Below are 23,310 nucleotides of genomic sequence, written 5' to 3' on the forward strand. Positions count from 1 at the left end.
CCTGCATGCTGCAGCCAGCTTTCCAATGGTCCTCAGAGAACAGAGTTTCTCCTTAATTTCTTCAGACTAGAAAACCACTGCAGTTTCGGGCACACGAAAAACATCTTATCAGTATTATGACTATAATTTATTTTGAAAATGTTTGTCACAGCACCTCATGAATATCGTAAAGAAATACATTAAAAACAAACAGCTAAGGTTATTCATTTTTGTAATGTGAATTCCAATTTAGGATTAGAAAAGTATTGTGATTGCACTCTTAAGATTATTACATATTTGATGATAATTCATTTTCTAAATTGCAGAATACATAGAGTACATTTTTTTTATTTTTAGCTCAGTAATTTGGAAATAAACATGATCCCAAATTAAATCCAATTTTCACCTTCACATTTTCTTTTTCTAAATCACATTTTAAGCCTAGCCTAGCATGTCATTTTTCCTCACTCAATAATCTTGCATGCAGAAGTATACAATTATTTAGATTCATTCCTTGACAAGTTCCTTGTTTTTTTGTTAGCTATTTTAACAGGGATTATTTTGTTAAATGGGTTAATGTCTACAGCTGTTGCTATGGCTTGACAGATTGGAGTGGAAATGGAAATGCTTTAATTTGGTCGTATGAAGAAGTTTGACTGAATAGAATGATATGTAGGAATACCTATTGTGTCAGCTTTATTGTAATCTGATTGCACAAGTATAACCCAATGAAACAGCATTCTCCAGTCCTTGGTGCAAAACACACAGACACACAAGCAGACATAACACATACAAACAATATATATGCAGGACATGTATTCATATATACAAATAAATATTGTTCTGTGAATATTAAAGTCTCAGATAGTTAGTGTGAACAGTTCCTTTGGTTGTTCAGTGTTCTCACTGCCCGTGGGAAGAAGCTGTTCCTCAGCCTGATGGTGTTGGCTCTGATACTCCTGTATCTCTTCCCTGATGGGAGCAGCTGAAAGATGTGTGCAGGGTGGAAGGATTCCTCAATGATTTTGCATGCCCTCTTCATACAATGATCCCGGTAGATCACGTCAATGGTGGGAGGGGAGGGAGACTCCAGTTATCATTGTCCTATGGATTGACCACTGATCCGATTCTCTGCTGCGCTGGCCAGGATGGTCTTGATAGAGTTCCTGCAAGGATGACATAATGATGACTGGTAGTCTTGCCCACTCCAGTCTTCTTGGGAAATGCAGGCGCTGTTGCACCTTCCTTACAAGGGAGGAGATGTTGTTTGTCCATGATAGGTCACTAGTTAAGTGAACTCCAAGGAACATGGTGCTCACCACTTTCTCCACTATAGAGTTGTTGATGTGATGGTGGTTGTTCCTAGTCTTCCTGAATTCTACAATCATCTTCTTCATCTTGTCCACATTGAGACTTAGGTTGTTACTCTCGCACCACATCATGAGCTTTTCCACCTCTTCCCTGTAGTGCCACTCGTCATTGAACGACTGTTGTGTCAACTGCAAACTTGATGAAAATGTTGGAGCAGGATCTGGCAATGCAGTTGTGGGTCAGTAGGATGAACAGGACCAGTCTGAGTACACAGCCCTGAGGTGCACCAGTGCTCAGCGTGACAGTGCTCAACATTCAGCTTCTGACCCGGATAGACAGTTGTCTTTCCATTAGGAAGTCCAGTATCCAGTGATGAGTCCCAGTAAGGACAGCTTCTCCACCAGCCTCTGGGGAATGATCGTATTAAATGCCAAGCTGAAGTCAATGAACAGCAGCCTGGTGTTTGAGACGTCATTCTCCAGATAGGCCAGGAGAGAGTGAAGAGATAATGCTATGTCATCATCTATGAAATTGTTTCTTCTATAGTTGAATTGAAATAGGTTCAGCATCTCTCAGTTGTGTGCTTTGATGCATTACATCACCAAACATTGGAAGCATTTCATAATGGTAGAAGTCAGTGGCACAGGGCAGTAGTGATCGAGACCAGTTATTGTCGCTCTCTTGGGTACCAGGATGATGGTGGCTGTTTTGAGCCCTGGAGGAATGATGGACAAAATTAGGAGGTATTAAAGATGTATAAAATATGTACACGCACAATTTATAGATGAGCGTGGGAAAGTCTCATCGGAAATAAAACATGCAAACAATTTTTTGATTATGACAGTTTATGTTATATTTTATATTGTATATAGATATGTTTTAAAGGAAATAAATTGTGGCAGGTTTTTTAGTTAAGGTCACATAAAGATACAAACACTTCAAAACAGATCTCATTTAAAATGCTGGAGCTCTGTTCAAGCCAGACAATTCAGGCTCCGAGTGCCTTTGCAGAAACTTTGAAGAATGCCTATAAGGATTTCACAAGTAGGTGTTAATCGGACATGCTGTGGAGTAATGGATTATTGTTTTGAAAAGCAATAGATGAACAAACTCAGAAGATTAGGTCCGGAGCCACAGTCTGTCTGAGTGTAGTTGGCTGTACTAAGAGGGTTATGAGGTTTTTCTCTGAGTGAAAGGGAGAGAATTCAGTTCTATAGTCCTAAGGTTCAGCAGCAGCAGCTGGGACTGGAACAGGACAAGCTGATAAGCTTGTGGAAAAACCCCATTTTGAAGACAGGTTGTGAGTTCTTAGTTCTGTACTGACAATAACCACACCAGCAGTGCAAGTATAAGACAGTTTTAATAAACTAATATGTACACTAAGAGGTCTTGATCTCTGCAAGACAAACCTGGAAGGCTAGACTGTAGCTCTGGACTGCTTTATATACAAGGTCACCAAGTTCAACCTGGTCAAAGCCCTTGTGATCCATGCAAGAGGAGAGGACTGGCTGCATAATATTTCATTTGAAATAAGGGAAACAAAAAGGAATTCTGTGGTGACCTGAAAGAAAGAGGTTATTATCTGGAAAACGCTGATGGGGCAAGCTTTTTCAGTAAGACTCTGAAGTGGCTGATCGAAAGTGATCAGTTCTGCGTGTCCAATGAGCAACAAATCTCTCTTTGAGAACCGACAAGAACTTTCTTGAGCGGTAACCATTTACCTTTCAAGCAACAAAGCCTGGTGAAATTCATAAATGTTAAATTCTGTGCATATTATAAGAATTTCCTGTAACCAGTGAACTTAGAGGATTGAGAAGTGAGATTGGACTGTGAATTAAAGAACTTTTCTGAACTTATATACACGTGCACTTAGAATTAGAAGAGAGTTAAGTTAATAATAATAAGTTAAAGTTTGATCTGTTTTCATGTTCAAAGATAATTAAAAGTAACTTTTGTTTAAGTAATCATTTGTCTTGATAAATTTCTATTGCTGCTGGGTTTTCGGGTCCTCTGGGCTCATAACAAGATGAATGTGGGAAAGTCGCAATGGGGATAAAATACACATATACATAAACAACAAACTTGGTACATACAACAGTCAAGGAAAAATCAACATGATACCCGCCACCCCTTGACTCAGGTCACTAACTTAAACACTCCCAACCCTATAACAGTGCGCATCTTACTAACAGTTTCTCCAGTGCCGTTCCACAGTTCTCAGCTTGGGGTGAAGCAGGGTGGTTGCTCAAAAATGGCAAAGAGAAAGAACCAAGCACATGTGGTGCTCATTTTAGGGTGGTGGGGGGGGGGGGGTCTAGTCCAGGTAATTTACAGGAAGCCAATGGCTCAGTGCCAGCAGGGTTGTCAATTACAAAGGCCAATGGCCTAAGGCCCAGCAAAATGAATTTAAATTAGCCAATGGCAAGTGTGCACTAATGGGTGGGGTGGGTCAAACCTTGATTGGCAGGTGGTGTGTCTTCCAACCAGGTAGTGGGTAGTACTGTTGTGTGACAGCCACAACCCTTCACAATACACCTGGATTCTAGAATTTTGAAACAAATAGTTATGGAGATAATGAACAATCTAATTGTCATATTTCAACATTTCATAGGCTTTAGAACCATCCACATAAATTACGAGATAACAAAATGTAGAAAAAAACAGGAAGAAAATGTTGTTACTAAGGGCGTAGTAATAGAGCAATTGGAAATAAAAATAGGATTGGGCAAAATATACATGGATTTATAAAATGGAAATCATGTTTGACAAACGTTTTTTAGATGTATTTAAGGGGGTACCGAGCAGAATCAAAAAGGAGGAACTGGTGGATATGGCATTTTTGGGCTTTCAGGGTCCTAAATGAAGTGCAACACAGGAGATTATAAAATAAATTAGAATGTGTGGCATTGGGGAATGATTGATGGATAAAAAACAAAGCATAGGAATAAATGGCTAATTTTTGAGTTGTGAAAAGTAAGGTGTAATAAGGGTTGGTGCTGAATATAGAACAATACAGCACAGTTCAGACCCTTTGGTCCTTGATGTTGTGCTGATCTATATAAACCTACTCATCAATCTAAAGCTTCTCTCCCTCACACCCCTAACCCTCTATTTTGCTTGCATCCATATGCCTATTTAGAAGTCTTTTAAATGCCCCTATTGTACTAGCTTCCACCACAACCCCTGACAATGCACCAGCCCTGGCAAGACCAAGGTTCTCACAATCTGTGTCCAAAATGAAGATGAGAAGATGAAGTGGAATATATCCACAATTTCTGATACAACGCTCGGAGGCAGAAAACATTCAGGTGATACAGACAGATTAATTGAATTGGCTAGGACATGTCAGATAAGATATAATGACGAAAAATATGAGGTTTTCTCTTTGGTAGAAAAGATGGAAATGTTGAATATTATTAAATAGTGAAAGATTTTTGTGTTCAGTGTTTTGAATGTCCTTGCACACAAATCATTGAAAAGCAGGTACAGAGAGCAATTTGGAAAGCAAATTGTGTGGTTGCCTTCATTTCAAGAGGATTTAAATGCAAGATAACAAAAGTTTGCTGCAATTCTATAGATCCTAAGTATGGAGCCTTAGTGAGATAGTATCCACATTAGTGTGCACATCTAGTCTCCAGCCCAAAGGAAGGGTATAATTATGATATAGCTCAGAAACAGGCCCTTCAGCCTAACTCATCTGTGCCTACCAGGTTGCCTGTCTAACCTACTCCATGAGTTTGGCCCATAGTCAAGCTAGCTAATAAGTCAATTATAGTCTGGTGGGTCAGAGCACAGATTTATTAGAATATTCCTCCAATTCATGTCAAAGAATAGAACAATTGGCCAAAAGTCAAAACTGAAGGTTCTAAAGAAAGCTATCTAGATTATACCTCCTCCATTGCAAGGACTCCATCTCTTTCTCATAATTCCTCTGCCTCTGCTGAGTCTCTTCCCAGGATGAGCCTTTCCATTCTATGACATCTAAAACGTCCTTTTTTTTCATAAATATGAATTCTCCTTGCATCATTGATGAAACCTGCACCCAAATCGGAGTATTGAATTCAAGAGTAGGGAGGTTTTGATGAAATTGTACAAGGCATTGGTGAGGCCAAATTTGGAGTACTGTGTACAGTTTTGGTCACCAAATTATAGGAAAGATATAAACAAAATAGAGAGAGTGCAGAGAAGGTTCATGAGAATGTTGACAGGATTTCAGGGTCTGAGTTACAGGGAAAGGTTGTGCAGACTGGGGCTTTTTTCTCTGGAGCGTAGAAGATTGAGAGGGGACTTGATAGAGGTGTTTAAGATTTTAAAAGGGACAGATAGAGTAAATGTGGATAGGCTTTTTCAATTAAGAAAGGGGGAGATTCAAACTAGAGGACATGGTTTAAGATTGAAGGGGGAAAATTATAAGGGGAACATGAGGGGAAATTTCTTTACGCAGAAGGTGGTGGGGATGTGGAATGAGCTTCCTGCAGACGTGGTCGAGGCGGGATCATTGGTTACATTTAAGGAAAGACTCGATCATTACATGGATTGGAGGGGACTAGAGGGGTATGGACCGGGTGCTGGTCAGTGGGACTAGGAGGGTGGGGATTTGCTACGGCATGGACTAGTAGGGCCGAACTGGCCTGTTCTGTGCTGTAAGTGGTTATATGGTTATATGGTAGATCTCCTCCATTTTTTTCTGATATCTGCCCTTTCCCCGCCCCTCTCCAAGTAGATCAAACCCATCTGGTCCTCAGTTTCCACATTCTCCATATCTGATGCATTATCCTTCAACACTTCTGCCAACTTCAGCATGATCCTGCTACCAGCCATATCTTCCCATCTCCAACTTGATCCACTTTTTGCCAAGGCATCTTAATCCGCTCTTTGCTCCCCACCCACATCTCCACCTCCTTGAGCAAAACTGCAAAAAGTGAAAAACTTGTCCCTACATTTCCTCCCTCGTCTCTTTCCAGGACCACAAACGGATGTTCACGTGGGGGAAGTTTTACATACATATCATCCAATCTTATATACTGCATTTAATGCTCTCTAGTTTGGCCTCCTCTACGTCAGTAAGACCAAATGTGTGACTGCTTCACTGAACTAATTAATGTTTTTAAATATTTGTTGTTATATGAACATTTGTAGAACTTGCTAATTCTTGTCTATATACGGATCTGTACTTGAACTTCCTGTACACAACCATTTTACCAACCATTCCCGCAATGACATATCTGTCCTCAGTCTCATGCACTGTCAGGGTGAGGCCACACTTAAACATGAGGAGCAACACATCATATTCCTCCTGGACATCCTTAAACCTAATGGCATGATCCCATCTAATTCCAGCGTTTCTACCTCTTCTTTACCTATTTCTGTATTTTTCTATCTTTTAACATAATTTTATTCACTACAGGTACACAATCCTTTATCCGGAACCCTTGGGGAACAGTGTGTTCCGAATTTTGGATTTTTCCAGATATCGGAAAGCCCATCCGAATTGTGCTGCCGTATCCACCCTCACCCTCTTCCAGTCGCCTGGCCATCTCCCCCGACCGTTGGTCCCTCGGCCACTCGGCCACTTCCCCTGACCGCTGGTCCCTCGGCCCCCACTTGCTGGATTTTGGAGCTTTCCAGATTTTAGATGTCCGGATAACGGATCGTGTACCTGTACCCACTTTTCCTTGTTCTCTCTCTCTCTCTCTCTCTCTCTCTCTCTCTCTCTCTACCTTTCACACCTGTTCTAAAATATCTAAGCCTTTGCCCCCAGTTTCATTACCTCTTTATATACATAAAATAACCCCTTCCCTTTAGTATTGATAAACAGTCCAGACCCAAAAGATTGAATGACCATTTCTACAGATGGATGCTCTCTGACCTGCTTAGTTCCTCCAGTAAGTCTTTGCAATAGATTTTTTGGTATCATTACATATCATAATCATCTTATTGATTAGCACAGCAGACACAATAGACCAAATCACTCACTTTTGTTTCTATAATGTCATGCTGAGGGCATGTTGTACTCTGCACTGCAACTCATCCCATTGGACAAATTAATCACTTTTGTATAACACACACAGATTCGAGAGAATGGAGATGGATTTCCAACATGTGACCACTGCTTTTTGGACATCATTCTCTTTGTATATGCCTCTAATTCTTCCTTCTATATTTCTTACAAACATAATAACCATTAGCATCTGAGATTATTGTATTTTCAAGTTTTAATTCAGAGATTTTTAATTATATCTTGGACCAGTGTTAATGCTGGATAACCTACACTTTTATGTCCACTACACTGCACATATGTCAGGAAAGTGCCAGACATATTCATTGATCCCAAATCAGATACAATTCTGGTTTTGACATTGTTGTGCGTGTGTGGGGGGAACTCAAATAACATGTGCTTCAGACACTATTGCTGATCTTAACCTGTCGGCTTAGTTAAATGGAGACTTCTCCACTCCTACCTTTTTATTCAAGTGTTCATCTTTTTTCTTGTACCTGATGAAGGGCCCCAGCCTGAGACATTCGTTATGCTTTACTTCTTCTGGATGCTGTGTGACCTTCTATGTTTTTCCAGCACTTTGTATATTTGTAACTCATGCCCACGATTTTCAGGGTCCCCTTGGACCACCAAAAGGGAGCCTAAGAGATCAAGATCACATCTTTATTTACCTCCTCCTAATATCCTCAGGCATCCCTATAATCAACCATCACCTCCATACAATTCTCCCCTTCCACCCATTCGTGAGCCAATACCTTCTCCTGATCCTGTCTGCCTGGCCTTCTCCCCACCTCAAACCCCTTTTTAACCACCCCAACCCATTCTAATTATTCATCTGTCTGCAGTGTGCCATCGACTCACCCCCTGAATTGGTTGCACATTGGTGGGGAGGGAGTTGACCTAAGGTCTTTGTGCACACAAATTGTCCATTGCCATTCTTTGGGCCTCAACAGAATTATGTAGAAGGGATCAATGCATGAAACGAGATAGGAGTTCTTTTCCACACCAATTTAACCTGCTTTTCTAGAAGCAGTTCAATTTCTCTCTGGCTGGCAGAATGGCCTTGAATGATCAAAATAGATTTTGTAAGAACTGAATAATCTTGCACTTTGGTGGAATGAGTCACCCCAATTTATCTTGCATCAGGAATGCAGATCAGTATGAGCATTCCAAAGTGAGGCATCAATAATTTCTTGCTACGTACAAGCTGTACCACAGAACACATTCCTGAGAATTTAAAGCTTCCTGTATTTTTTTTTCAAACCATGCATTTGAACTCTGTCTACCTGCCTCTATAAGGAGCATTAACAATCAGGCATAGAAGTAGAACATTTATATCACTGAATCATTGCACAGAATCATGAATTAATGACCTGGAGCAGAAACATTACTTCATATCAAAATGACCCAGAAAGCCATTCAGTTCAAGGGACAATAAGATTCAAGATTCAATTTATTATCATGTAATAAAAACAGTGTCACATTACATGAAGTTGGGTTTTCCTGCTTTGAGCAGACAGATTTGCCATTGGCATGAATTGCCTGAAATGCCTTCCAGTTAGAGAAAGAGAAGCAAAAGAGATCCCCCCTCCCCCCACCCAGAGTCACCGAGTGGTTTATGTAACAAATGCTGCTCCAAATAGTGATAACCTATACCCTATGAATAAATAGAAAAACCAAAAAAAGAGGGCAAAACTATAGTTAGCATCTGTAACATCAGAAGATACATTTTGACCCCTTGAAGCATTCAATGAGTCATCGGTTCATCCCACAGATTCAATTGCTGTTCTGCAGCTCATCCCTCAGCTGAAACTTTGGCAGAGCTTTGGTTCTCATCAGGTGACCTTGTTTCAAGATGTTGCAACCTTCCTTCCATTTGGCGGTTAAGACGCATCAGAATTGCTAAACCAATTTTCTTTATCAATTTCTTTATTTTGAATATTAAGGATTATGGGGAATAGGTGGGTAAGTAGTGATGAGTCATGATCTTCTAGCCAGGCCAGATGGCCTGCTCCTGCTTGTGATTGCTTCTGTGAACAAACCTCTCAGTGCAAGTTAGTTAATCATTGTGGAGCAAAGTGACTCATACTCATTGAATCACCATGGTAAAAATCATATTAGTACTCAACTGGAATGCCTCACTGCTGTTTTAAAGCATTCAGATATAGTTAGCTTGGAAATTTGAACATTGGTACAATTTATTTATTGTATGTTTTATTGGAGGCTTGCTAACTTTAATATATTTCCGATTTTAAGGTATTAAGTTTGTAAACACTTTTAATTATTTTAATAAAATTAATTTACATGCAAGTTACATCAACTATAGTTCAAATTCAAGTTTATTTATTATCCAATTGCACAAATACAACCTGACAAAATAGCATTCTCCAGTCCTTAGTGAAAAACATGCAAACACTCAAACAGTCAGAACATAGCTACGGACAATTAATACATATGCAGGAGAAATATACATACACAAAAAAAATATTCTTTGATAATTTCAAAAATCTCAGATGGTTAGTGTGAATAGTTCATTTAGTCATTCGGCATTATCACAGCCTTTGGGAACAAGCTTTTTCAGCCTGCCTGTGCTAGCATGAGTTTTATCTGGGTCTGCTGTAAGTGCAACAGTTTATTCTGCAGGGTCATGAAATAAAATTCCTCTACTCCATTGTTAATATATTTACAGTGGGCGAGAATTTCAAGAATGCTGAATGTTTGTGCACTCTTTCATTTTGACTTTCTGTTCTGAATTGGGTATTAGTGGATGCCTATGGTCAAATAAATGCGTGCTTTAATAAAATTAACTCACCTGAAAGTACCTTGAGGGTGAATACATTTAGAATAGATTATATTTAGAGCAGACCATGTCAATTGGTGGAACTTTTTTTTAAAACTGACTACATGTGCATTAAGAGATCCATACCTAGAAATTGGATTTAATTTGTGCTAACTTTTTGTGTGTGAACAGTGAGGCGTGTGAATGTAACAGTGGTATTGTGTTTCCTCCATGTAAAAGGTGAGAAATACACAAAGGGAGCAGTGATATGCATTGGCATATACTGACAAGAACACATGGCTAAGGTCCCATTAATGGGACTTTTAATCCTATAAGGCCTGCTTCTATGTGAATTAAAAGCAACTTCCAAGAGCAGGTCCAAGCCTAAGGAATCTGAATCAATTCTAACTTCCTTTGCTATAAACACTCCACCTTTCCTTCAGGGTTCCAAACTCCCACAGATGACAAGAAAATTCTTGACTTTAATTTTCAAACCAATGCGGAATTCATCTGCTTAAATAATGTAGTTAAACAGGAAAGTCTGCTGATGCTGTGTCCTGCTGAGTTTCTCCAGCATTTTTGTGTATTGTGCAAAAATAATGTGACAGGTTCAAATTTCTCCACCATGCATGCCAGGTTAGAAAATGTATATTGTAGTGAGTAAATATTTTGGGTCAAAGACCTTTCTTCAGAATGGAAATGCTAATTCTGTTTCACTTTCTACAAATGTGCTGAGCATTCCAGCATCTTCTGCATCCTGCATCTGCAGTTTTATTCTCAAAAAATATCTACTATTTGAAAGGCTGTTCCATTTTACTTGTTGATTTATTTTTGAATAGGGAACGAATTGAATAGGGAATGAAGTTGCCTGTCACTTAGGATATGGCTAATTTATATCTCAGTTCCACATTTATCTTTGTTCCAATTCTCATAGTACCTTTATGGCTTCAGCATTGCTTAATAGTTTTAAGCAATGCACCATCCACCTATTTCTAGAGGAAACATGGAACTCGTGCCAGTAACTGTTTATATATATAAGATATTGGCTTCAATTTTGAGATTGTGCCTTATTGATCTAGGCTCCTTCACCAAAAGAAAATCATTTTGCTCTATCGACCCTACAGAGTCCTTGATTATTTCAAATACATCAATTCAATTTACAATCATCGAAGGAAATACAAAACACAGGTTTACATAACACACCTTGCAATTTTTTGAAGAGATCACAAGTAAAATAGACAGGGGAGATGCAGTGGATGTGTATTTAGATTTTCAAAAAGCTTTCGACAAGGTGCCACACACAAGGCTGCTAAACTAGATGAGACCCCATGGAATTACAAGGATACTCTCATGGGTAGAGCACTGGCTGATCAGCGGCAGAGGATATGAATAAAGAGATCTTATTCTGGTTGGCTACCAGCTACAAGTGGTGTTCCACAGGAGTCGGTGTGGGGGCTGAAACATTTTACGTTGCATATGAATGATGTGGATTATGGAGTACATGGTTTTGTGGTTACATTTACAGATAACATTAAAATAGATGGTAAGGCAGATGGTGCTGAGTTTACCAATAAGGCTAGAGAGAGACTTGGATAGATTAGGAGAATAGGCAAAGAGGTGGCAGATGGAATACAATTTAGAATGTGTACAATCTTGCACTTTGGTGGAAGAAATAGAGGAGCAGACTTTTATTTAGATGGTGAGAAAATTCAAAATTCCTTATGCTATATCCCTTAAAGGAATTCCCCTCCAGCAATAAAGGGTAGCATTCTGTTCATTTATCTAACTACTTGTATACCAAACTTTTGTGAATCGTGGACTGGAACACTTAGATCTCTTGACATTTCAGAGCTCTGTCATCTCTCACTGTTTACATAAGCTTTTTTCATTTTTCCTGCAAAATGGACAATTTCACATTTTCCACAATTATGCTATTTGTCTGATTTTTTTCCCCCATTCACTTTATCTATCCATATCCTTTTATAGACTCCTTGTATTCTCTTCACAGTGTGATTTCCTGCCTATCTTGGTGTCATCAGCAAATTCAGGTCAGTGGGATGATGCAGAATAGAAGTTCGGTACAGACTAAAAGGGAATGTTTTCTGTCCTGTAGTGTTCTTTGGTTCTAATGTTTTATGGTTCTATTTAGCAAATGTATGGTTGGTGCAATCATATAACCATTTATGGAGCGGAAACAGGCCATGTCGGCCTTTCGAGTCCTCACCGGTTCACTAGAACAACTCCACTAGCTCAAACCTCCCGCTCTCCGTCAATAACCCTCCAACCCCCTCACTTCCAAGTACATATTCAGCCTTTTCTTAAATGACAGAAAGGACCCTGCCGCAATGACATATCATTTATTTACGTAAATTGTAAAAGGTTGAGACCCCAGCACTAATCTCTTCTTCAAGCATTAATCTTCAATGTTTCTGACGATTCTTACATGTTTTTCTTCTGAAAGGTAATGTGTTCCTCACCTACAAACAAGAACTGGAAGATGCGTACAAAGTATATTGTGTCAACTATGACAATGTCTTGCTTCTTGAATCCATTTATAAGAAGAATGAAAATATTTGGAAAGAAATTATGGAATCTCTAACAGCAGGAAGGTAAGAAACTAGGAAAACCATATCTACTTCTATTTGTTCTTTAAATGTGCAAAAGTCAGTTAACACTTTGAACAAAGTGTATTTTTACTATGAAAAGCCATGGTTCATGGGACAGTAAAATAGTTATCATCATTGTGGGAAGGAAAGTCTCACAATCCTCACCCAGCTGTTAATGAAGCCAGAGGCCTGTTTTGTGTTCATTACAGAGAAGTGGTGTTGCTTGCATGAATGAAATATTTAAAGTGACTGGTCATTTCTATGGATATAGGAACAGCTGCTACTCATCCACCATCAGACTCCTCAATGATAAACTCAATCAGAGACACACTTAAGGACTTGTGCACTTTATTGATTTTCTTTTTGTTCTCTCTGTATTGCACAGTCAGTTTGATTACATTTGTAATCTGTTTACAGTTCTTTGTATACACGTTTTACTCTATATAGTTTATCTTCTGCATTTCCAATTAATGGTAATTCTTCACCCACGGGAAAAAGGAATCTCAGTGTTTTATGTGATTTCATCTGGCAATAAACCTGAAATCTGAAAAATCTGGATATTGAGATTCTTTACCTTTTGAGGAAACAGTAGCTGATTGCAGCTTGTTGTTTCAAGGAGGATGAGTACTCCTAGTCTTCAGAGTAAAGCCAGCAAAATTATTAACTGAGTCTTTAATCTGGGTTGATATTGCCTGAACATACTGATCCTAAAAAAAAAAATGGACCTAACACTTTTTAGACAGACCACAAGCCAGCCTACCCATTTTGATGTTGTGCACTTGGGACATTGAGAAAGGGTTTGTTCCATGAGAACTGGGTGTCAAGTGGTTGTATTGCTGGGAATATAGCAAAATATAAGATGATACATTTTCAAGGAAAGCCTCTTATTTCTTGAATGTGAAAAAAATATGGGGTAGAAGATCAAAGAAATTTGTGAAACATACATAAAAGTTGAAATTCAGATCACAACTTTACAAGGCCAGGGAGTCATATTGTAATGGAATAGAGTACAAAAAAAGTGAGGTGCATTTAGGTAGAGCATGAGTCTACACAATATAGTTTATACTTGGATAGGTTGGGTCTGCATACGTCGAAATGTCACTTAAGTATGGGAGGCACTGTAGTTAAGATGTATGGAACCAGAATTGTGAGACTATAATTGTCACAAAGATTGACAAGATTAGGGCTTCTTTCCTTAGGAATCTTGTCAATCTTTGTGACAATTATAGTCTCACAATCAAGAAGTCTTGATAAAAATAATGTCAATGGGCATCAAAAGGAAAACACTCCAGTGACTGGAGCCATACCTAGTAAGAGGAAAATAGTTGTGGTTTATCAAGTTGAACAATCCTAGCCTCAAGACTTCACTGAAAAATTTCTTCAGGGTATTGCCCTAATCCCAACCATTTTCATCTCATCGTAAAGTCAGAAGAGGGATGCTGCTCAATGATGGTACATTTTATCAATTTTGCAACTCCTCTGGAAACAAACCACTCCAAACCTATTTTCAGTAAGACCAAGATAACATTCAGACCTCAGCTGATAAATGAGCTCATAAATAAACAAAGAAAACCTGGAGGGGATCATCAAATCAGATAGTATCCATTAGAGAGAAATCAACAGTCAATGTTTTGGGTTGGTATCCTTTTTCAAGACCCCAAAAAAATCTCAAGGTTTTTGAGGCTGGTAAATGGCATTGCATTCCCACCACCCAAGTGTTAGGCAATGGCCATATCCAGCAAGAAAGTCTCTAATCATCATTCAAAACCATTACCCCTCAATGATCAGAGGGGGTCACCTTTGACCAAAAATTCACCTTGACCAGTCACATAAATAGTGTTGAGCATGTCTTTATCTGGATATCTTGCATAGCTCACTAACTTACACCTTAATGTCTTTCGATATGTAGAAGGCATGTCAGGAGCATGACAGAGTACTCTCTCCATGCCTAAATGTGCTCAAGAACCACGACACCATCTGGAGACAAAGTCGTGTCTATAACTGCCGCTTCTTACACCAAAGTGACTCGGCACCCAGTTCACATGGAATGGTGTAAGAACCGTCAGTCTACCATCAGAACTTTGTGCAATATCTGTAAGGTGCTCTGAAGTTAATTACCTCTGATATTATGACAACACCTAAGTCATTGACCTTTACCAGCAGGGACAGGCAGAGCAGGTTTATAGCAACCACCAATATTATGGGACCTCCTCAAGGACTTTTGCAAGAAGATAATAAATGCTGTACCTAGCAGTAAACAAATAAATATGAAAAAATATAAATGCCCTACTTCTATTCCTATCCTTTGAACTCTTTTCAATTCTACAAAAGCACATTTCCACACTACGGCCACAGGCTGGCTCTTTGGCACGATGCTTAACTTCATTTTTTAGTTATCACTTGCCTTATTTTTATGCTTTTATTTATTATATTTGGCAGATTCTTTTTGAGTCCCTAACTCCTTTCAGGCTTACTAACATCTCCTTCTCTTTAAGTTTTTCATTTGTATGCAGACGCACATGACTCTTTTAAATATAATGACTTAAAATGCATGGAGATATTCGGAACACACTGTCCCCCAAGGGTTCCGGATAAAGGATTGAGTACCTGTAATTATCCTCTCAATTAAACTGTCTCCTGATATCATTCCAATGTCCAATGAATTTTACAGGAAATAAAAAGAGATTTGTTAAATATTATTTTTAGCTAAAAAATAATTTATTTGAATAGATTCTATCTTATCCATATCAGAAAATAAATATGCTTTTTGAAGTCTAATGTAGGGAAATGCAAAGTATGCAGATTCTTTATGTTAATTCATTGTTAAGAATTTTTTCTATCATTTATTACCATAAATGTCATCAAATCTTGATCATTTACAAATCAATATATCATAGGCTATGGGTACCTTTGTCAGTATTTGACATTGAAGGAAAATATTGGGCTTTTATTCACCTCATTCTTTCTTTTATTCTGACTATGAGTTCAGTGAAGACTAGTTTTATTAAAGACTTTCACTTATAGAGTCATTTCATGGATTCCCACACTGTGCAAAATGTTCCTGCCTGTGTTTTGCCCATACCCTTCTAAACCTATCCTATCCATGTACCTGTTCAAATGTTTCTTAACTGTTGCACTATATCTCCCTCAACTATCTCCTCTGGCAGGTTGCTCTATACATCCACTACTCTGGGCAAAAAAAAACTCAGGTTCTTATTAAATCTCTCCCCCTTATGGTCTTCATTGTGAAATTAACCCTCAACTACATACCTACCATTCTCCATTACACCACTGTTGCTGCTCCGTGTTTTCTTTTATTTATTTTTGGGATCTAGGTGTTGCTGGCAGGGTCAGCAATTATTTCCCATCTATAATTGCCTTGATCAAGTGGTAGTGAGCCACCTTCTCGAACTGCTGCAGTCACTTTGGTGAAGGTCTTCCCATAGAACCATTATCAGGGAAAGCCATAGACCCAATGACTATGAAAAAGTGATAATAACTATCGAGTTGAAGTTCTTTAAAAGTCATTTACTCAAACAGTCACACACAGCTTTTTAAAACCCCACATGCTCCAAATGATTACATCGCATTATGACATCATGACGTCACTCAGAACCTCCTGAGCTGGTTTGATTAAACCTCTGGTGAACCGCTACATGCATTGCTTCCTAGTTTTCTCTCCTTCTACCTGCCTCTCTACCTCTCACACCCGTCCTAACCAGAGTCTCAACCTGAACCATTGTGATCATTTATGCTCATGGATACTGTTTGACTCACTGAGTTCCTCTGGCAACTCATTGGTTGCTCAAAATTCCAGCATCTGCAGTCTTTCTGTTCCTATTTTACTCAGGATTTTGATCTTGAACAACCTGCCAGTGTTAATGCTATTGATTATCAGAGGTAGGCAGTTAAGACTCTCTCTTGTTGAAGGTGATCATTAACTAACATTTCTATGGAAGAATGTTGCTTGCTACTTATTAGCTCATGGTTGATTGTTATCTAGCTTTTTTGCTCTCATAAGTGCTTCATTTGCTTAGTAGAAGGGAATGGTATTGAACATTGCACAATCATCAGAAAACTAACCCGCTTCTAATCTTATAATGGAATTAAAGTTGGTTGGGCCTTGGTAATTCCTAGTGATGTCTTGGGTATGAGCTGATTGAGCTCCACCAATTGCAATCATCTAATTGAATATGAATTAAAGCCCCCTGTAGTATTTATCTCTGCTAAACCATAGTTTTTTCCCAGGCCTCCACAATTACAGTCCATTCTCAGTCAAGTGCTGCTTTGAAATCAGGGGCAATTACTTCCTCCACACCTCACGAATTCACTTCGTTGGTTCATGTTTGGGCAAAATGTATGATGTGATGTAAACAATATAGTTCTGGCACAACCCAAATTAGGCTTTGGTCAGTGGGTTATCGGTGAGTAAATAATAAGTATAAGTGATGATGCTATCAGACTAATGCCTCTGTGGGATTTGAAATAAATTTATTTAAAATGGGCATACTGACAAATATTGGGCTCTTACTTAAGTAATGTTAGAACCATTGAACACTGCAGCACAAAAACAGGCCTTTCAGCCCATCTAGTCCATGCCAGATTATTATTCTGCCTAGTCCCATTGACCTACAACCGGACCATAGCCCTGCATACCTCTCCCATCCATGTGCTTATCGAATTTTTTTAAAATGTCAAAATTGAGCCCCCATTCACCACTGCGGCTGGCAGCTTTTTCACACTCTCACCACTCTCTGTGTGAAGGTGTTCCCCCTAATATTCCATTTAAATATTTCACCTTTCATCCTTAATCCATGTCCTCTAGTTATTGCCTCGCCTAACCTCAGTGGAAAAAGCCTGTTCATGATTATTGAGGCCCAATTTTGCTTTGGCTTTGGACTTGACAGTTTGTGGATTGTTGGTAGCCACTTCTGATACCCCACCTCTGATTCCCCACCTCTGATTCCCCACCTCTGATTCCCCACTTCTGATTCCCCACTTCTGATTCCCCACCTCTGATTCCCCACCTCTGATTCCCCACCTCTGATACCCCACCTCTGATTCCCCACTTCTGATTCCCCACCTCTGATACCCCACCTCTGATTCCCCACTTCTGATTCCCCACTTCTGATTCCCCACCTCTGATTCCCCACCTTTGATCCCCACCTCTGATTCCCCACCTCTGATCCCCACCTCTGATTCCCCACCTCTGATTCCCCACCTCTGATTCCCCACCTCTGATTCCCCACCTCTGATTCCCCACCTCTGATTCCCCACCTCTGATTCCCCACCTCTGATGCCTCCATTCTGTGAAACCATCACAATCAATTTCAGTCTCTAAAAGATAAGATTATTCCCATTTCCTTACTCACCACTCACAACTATATATTTGTTTCAGGTTTTGTACTGCTGCAAAGTAGTTGGAGAATTGATCGTGTTACTGTTTTTAATCCACAGGGATTACTATTAATGGCAGATCACTTTGTGACAGGCACACCTGACAAAGCAAAACATTCAGCAATATTTTTTTGAATAGAGAGCAACAAAAGGAAATCCATGAGTGACAAGAATAAATTATATATGGAAGATAGGATTGGCAAAATTACCTTGAAGCAAGTTATATATGGAAGATAGGATTGGCAAAATGGCCTTGAAGCAAGTTATATATGGAAGATAGGATTGGCAAAATGGCCTTGAAGCAAGTTATATATTGAAGATAGCATTGGCAAAATGGCCTTGAAGCAAGTTATATATGGAAGATAGGATTGGCAAAATGGCCTTGAAGCAAGTTATATATGGAAGATAGGATTGGCAAAATGGTCTTGAAGCAAATTATATATGGAAGATAGGATTGGCAAAATGGCCTTGAAGCAAGTTATGAAAAGTCCAATAGTAGTACAGAATGCTTTCATATTGAAGTACATTGTACTTGTGAAATATCAACAGAAACCTACAACTGTGATGCAAAAGTATTTTATCTGTAGGACTTTATTAAAGTCTGTTGTAATGAGACATGATTAACATGTCATGGTTTGTACTCCAGATTTACAGTTTGGCCGATTTCATTTAATAGTGGCTGCAGACATCTCACTAATGTTACTATTGCTTGAGGATCATTTACATGGTTGTCTATGCAGTGCCACACTCCAAAATGATAGGGTAGAAAACTAATTATGCTTATTTTGCTGTTTGCCTTTTCAAATGAAATAACAGAAAATAAATAATTTAATATTCCTGACGATTTGTAGCACTTCTAGAAAATTATGTTTACATTGGGTTTTTTTAAAATCTCTACTGAAACTGCCAACTCATGCTGAGTTTAACATTTTTGGGCAGAACCAGACCTTCAGCATTTTGATCTGTTCTTCAATAATGCTCTACAAAGAATAGACTATTCAATCATGGAAATTCACCTGATCTTTTCAGCATGTTCAGACATTTTTATGATTCACCTGGAAGAGAAGTTGTTACTTTCATTCGGGTTTGGAGGAATTATTCCATCCTAAATGCTTTGTCAAGTTCAATAGTCCAATGCAAATATTACGAGACTGATCATTTAGAGATATCGAGTTAAAATGCCATGAACAAATTAATTCAGTTAATTAAATAAAATAACTGCAATGATAAATAATTGTGCAACTACATATTGTGACAAATAATCCAACTACTTTCCTCCCTTCAGGAAGGAAATCTGATGCCCTGATGAAATGTGGTCTATTTGTTCCACTTTGTAACCAAAGCCATCACAGCAGCTAAACTAATATTCAAATTTTCTGGTTATGTAATACTATGCCTTTAAGGAAGTTCCTATTTCCTGCCTGAATCAAACAATGTTTTTAAAGTAAATATAATAGTAATGATATTACAGAAGGTAGATTGGGAAACTCAGTCTGACCACAGTTCTTGCCAGGAATAAGGTTGTCTTTTCCCCAATCTTGTCAAACCACTTGACTGAGTACCAAAAGTTGGTGATTGATGATTATTTCCTCTGGGTCAGTGTGTGCAACAATATTCTAAAATAAATACAACTCAAAGTGCTATTGTTTGGCAGAATTAGTTATCCTTGTATTTTGGCATAATTCATTATCACCAATCTTGTGTGCAGGACCAAAGTAACACAGGAACTACTTTTATCTTCCCAGCCCTGCCTTTGCACTGCTGCATGACACACCGAATCACAGCGCACCCATTTTATTTCAGTATTACGTCACATTTAAAGAGCTGTATCACTGGTAAGGCTTCATTAAAAAAAAAAATCATTATTAAAATGAAACAACATTCTTTCAGTCTACATCATTTAAAAAAAACAAAATTAAACAAACCTTTAAATTATGTTCTTTTAATATTCTATGAAAGTGTAGCAATCTTTCATGTGATAAGGACTCATGATCTGAAAGATTATCCTTGCATCATTTGCACAGCATCTTCAAGATTTCAAGATTCCTTTATTGACATGTAATCATACAGAACATATAAAAGAACACAAAATTCCATTCTGCCTGCCATAAGCCAGTCAAAGAGTCGTTATTAGTGTCACCCGGCGCCCCTTACAGTACGAGAGAAAGAAAAGCAAAAGCTTCAGTCAGTGAGGTTTGTTACAGTATCAGTGATTTCCACTTAGTGGCAGTAGAATGGAAGAGATTTGAAGGATATTTTCTTCATAATTTAAAATTTTCACATCTAAACTGTGTAACTAAATCACCAAAAAATCACAAGAAAATTTTATAAAAATAATATCGCAAGGGTGAAATCCAAAATCCAATATTTCAAAATTAGGTCGACTCTTATAAACATATTCAGATGTGTTTATTAATAAGCATTTAGAAACAAGTTGTTACCTCCATTATTAATATGGTGGGCTGTTCCATTTGCTTTGCATAAATCTGTGAGTAGAAAGTAAGATTGCACAAGGATTTGTGGTGCGCTGTTAGCCAGAATCAGACACACACAAAGATAAAGACTGTACAACAGGCTTATATCCACAAAGACTTCTACAGAGCCAGGCTGGCTGAGGCTGCAGCAACAATGAGTGAAGCCTCAGGAGGCCGGCGCAGGTTTATGTCCCGGAGGGTGATTGACTCTCGACCGGGTGGGGCTTGATCCATTCAGGCCGACTGATTGATAGCCGACCAGATGTTGTCCTGTCGCCTTACACTCCTGCAGGTACAGAGGATGCCCCCTGCAGTAGGCCGGTGATGTACCACCACAGGATTACAGAAAAGTGAGAATTCCAAATGCAGGCAATGATTTGGCAAAAATACAGCAATGAGGAAGTGTACAGGAGGGAGATAGATCAGCTCGTTGAATAGTGTAATGACAACAACTTTGCGCTCAATGTCAGCAAATCCAAGGAGATGATTGTGGACTTCAGGAGGAAGTCAGAGGTACTTGATCCAGTCCTCATAGAGGGCTCAATAATGGAGAGGGACAACAACTTCAAATTCATGGGTGTCAACATCTCCAAGGATCTGTCCTCGAGCCTCCATGTTGATGCAATCACAAAGAAGGCTCGCCAGCGGCTATACTTTGTGAGGTGTCTGAGGAGATTCAGTATGTAATAAGACTCTTGTAAACTTCTACAGGTGTATTGTGGAAAATTTTCTGGCAGGTTGCATTACTGCCTGGTATGGAGGTGCCATCTCTGGACAAGAATAAAATCCAGAGGTTTGTTAACTCAGCCTGCAATATCACAGGCACCAGACTTCACTCCATCAAGGACATCGACATGAGGCGGTATCTTAAAAAAGCAGCGTCTATCCACAAAGACTCCCGACCACCCAGGCCGTGCCCTCTTCACTCTGCTACCATTGGGGAAAAGGTACGGGAGCCTAAAGATGAGCACTCAGCGGCACAAGGACAGCTTCTTCCCCACTGCCATCAGATTTCTGAATAATACATGAACCAAAGCCATTGCCTTACTTTTTGTGCACTATTATTTTATTTTTTTATATAGAAATAATGTAATATGAAGTTATAGAAATGAAATTTTGTTACTTGTTTATGACAATAAATTCTAGTTCTGATTCCCTTCTGCCTCACTTCAGATACTGCAGATTTTCATCAGGGCTTGTTTTTTTTAAGCCAGATTTGGCAACACAGAGGGAATATAATGGACTAGAGCCAATTAGCCTAATGATCACCAAGTCTGGTAGCCTGGTAATTTGTCAGTGCTGTGCACCAGAAGAAACATTCATCACCTTGGATTCACAGACAACTTTTATTTAAATATAGATAAGAGTTAAGAAATTATTTTCTCAAGCTGATGAAGGACCAGTGAAGAATTCTTAACCAGCTTTGCCTAAAACCCTTTTATCAATAACTGGGAACTATTGCAATAGATATTAGACTCTTCATGAAGAAATTCAAACTGCATTAGTCTGATTCAGATTAAACACAGACTGATCCAATGGCACACTTGCATCTAATGACACAAGTTTTCAGCTAATTCATATCAAACTCATTCCTTTTCTGCTGTCTTAATCAAAAAAAGTTTCATCCTTAATAATTCAATAACATTGTTGATATTTTCTTTTACATCAAAGTTTCCACTTTAAAATCATTTGGTTGGTTAGGTGCATTGAAATGTCCCAGGGTTGTGAGCAGTACAATGAAAATCCAAGTCCTTTCTTTTGAATCAAGTTCTACCAAGCAAACTTTGAAAGCTTTTAGGAAATGCAGCATTAACTCAACATATGTGATAATTATATTTTAAGTTTTCGTCTAAAAATGAAAACAATTGACGTGCAAGCAAACAATTGTATGGGTCTTGCTACTTGCTTGTAGAGACCAAAGGAGTGTGTTTCTCATGTGGAAATAAATTGATTTCTCTTTTGCTGTTGCACCAGTAGGAAAGCAACATATCGAAGGCAAAGTTAATGACATATTAATTTTTCAGATTTGCTAACTTTATGGTTCGTCGCAACAATTATTATTGAATAACTGACGAAAGCTGTTATTCTCTCCGTGTATTCTCAACATACATTTGACAGGTTATCTTCTGGAATTTCTTAAAAGTGGAATAAGAAAGGTTATGTTAAAATAGAATATTTAATAATGTTTACATCCCATCTTCATTTATAGAAAAAGACCCAATTTAAAATTTCCCTCTTTTCCCAGCAAGTCAAAGACTGTTGCTACAGCATTGACTTTCTACTTGGTGATGCCAGTCCAGAGGATACTTAAATATCCGCTGCTTTTGGAAACTATACTGAAAAATACACCACAATCAGATGAAGATTACGCTGCACTCGAGAAAGCTGTGAGGGTCATGCAAGAAGTCAATATTAATATCAATGAATACAAGGGACAAAGGGAAGTCGGTATGATCTAGCCTATGTACTTTCATTACATTTATCTCCTACTAAAAATTCAGCAATTTTTCTTATTGGAGTTGAAGTTAATGTGAGATATATTATTTTGTTGTTAACATTGCCAGTGTTATTTGTGAGTGAGGGAAAATGGGGGAAAAAATTGTTCTCAACTCATGAGCAGAATTTAGGAAATATTCTACCACAGAAGGAAGGTAACTTTCCTATTTCGATAAATATGACTTTAGCATTCATCTGGGAAGGAGTATTTAGCTGCATTGCAAAGGTCCCAAGGGTACATTGTTACATTCCCCAGCAGCAATTAGGAGG

General features: G+C 38.6%; 1 protein-coding gene across 10 annotated transcripts in view; it reads left to right on the top strand.

Moving 5' to 3' along the window:
* Positions 1-23,310, top strand: part of arhgef37 (Rho guanine nucleotide exchange factor (GEF) 37) — a 148,130-nt gene that overhangs the window by 77,324 nt on the left and 47,496 nt on the right. For all 10 annotated transcript variants that reach the window (XM_069898758.1, XM_069898759.1, XM_069898757.1 and 7 more), the window contains 2 exons: positions 12,529-12,676; positions 22,790-22,992. In XM_069898758.1, the coding sequence (XP_069754859.1) occupies positions 12,529-12,676; positions 22,790-22,992 (351 nt within the window). The remainder of the gene's footprint in view (positions 1-12,528; positions 12,677-22,789; positions 22,993-23,310) is intronic.

This window comes from Narcine bancroftii, chromosome 9 (genome assembly GCF_036971445.1).
Source record: "Narcine bancroftii isolate sNarBan1 chromosome 9, sNarBan1.hap1, whole genome shotgun sequence".
NCBI lineage: Eukaryota > Metazoa > Chordata > Chondrichthyes > Torpediniformes > Narcinidae > Narcine > Narcine bancroftii.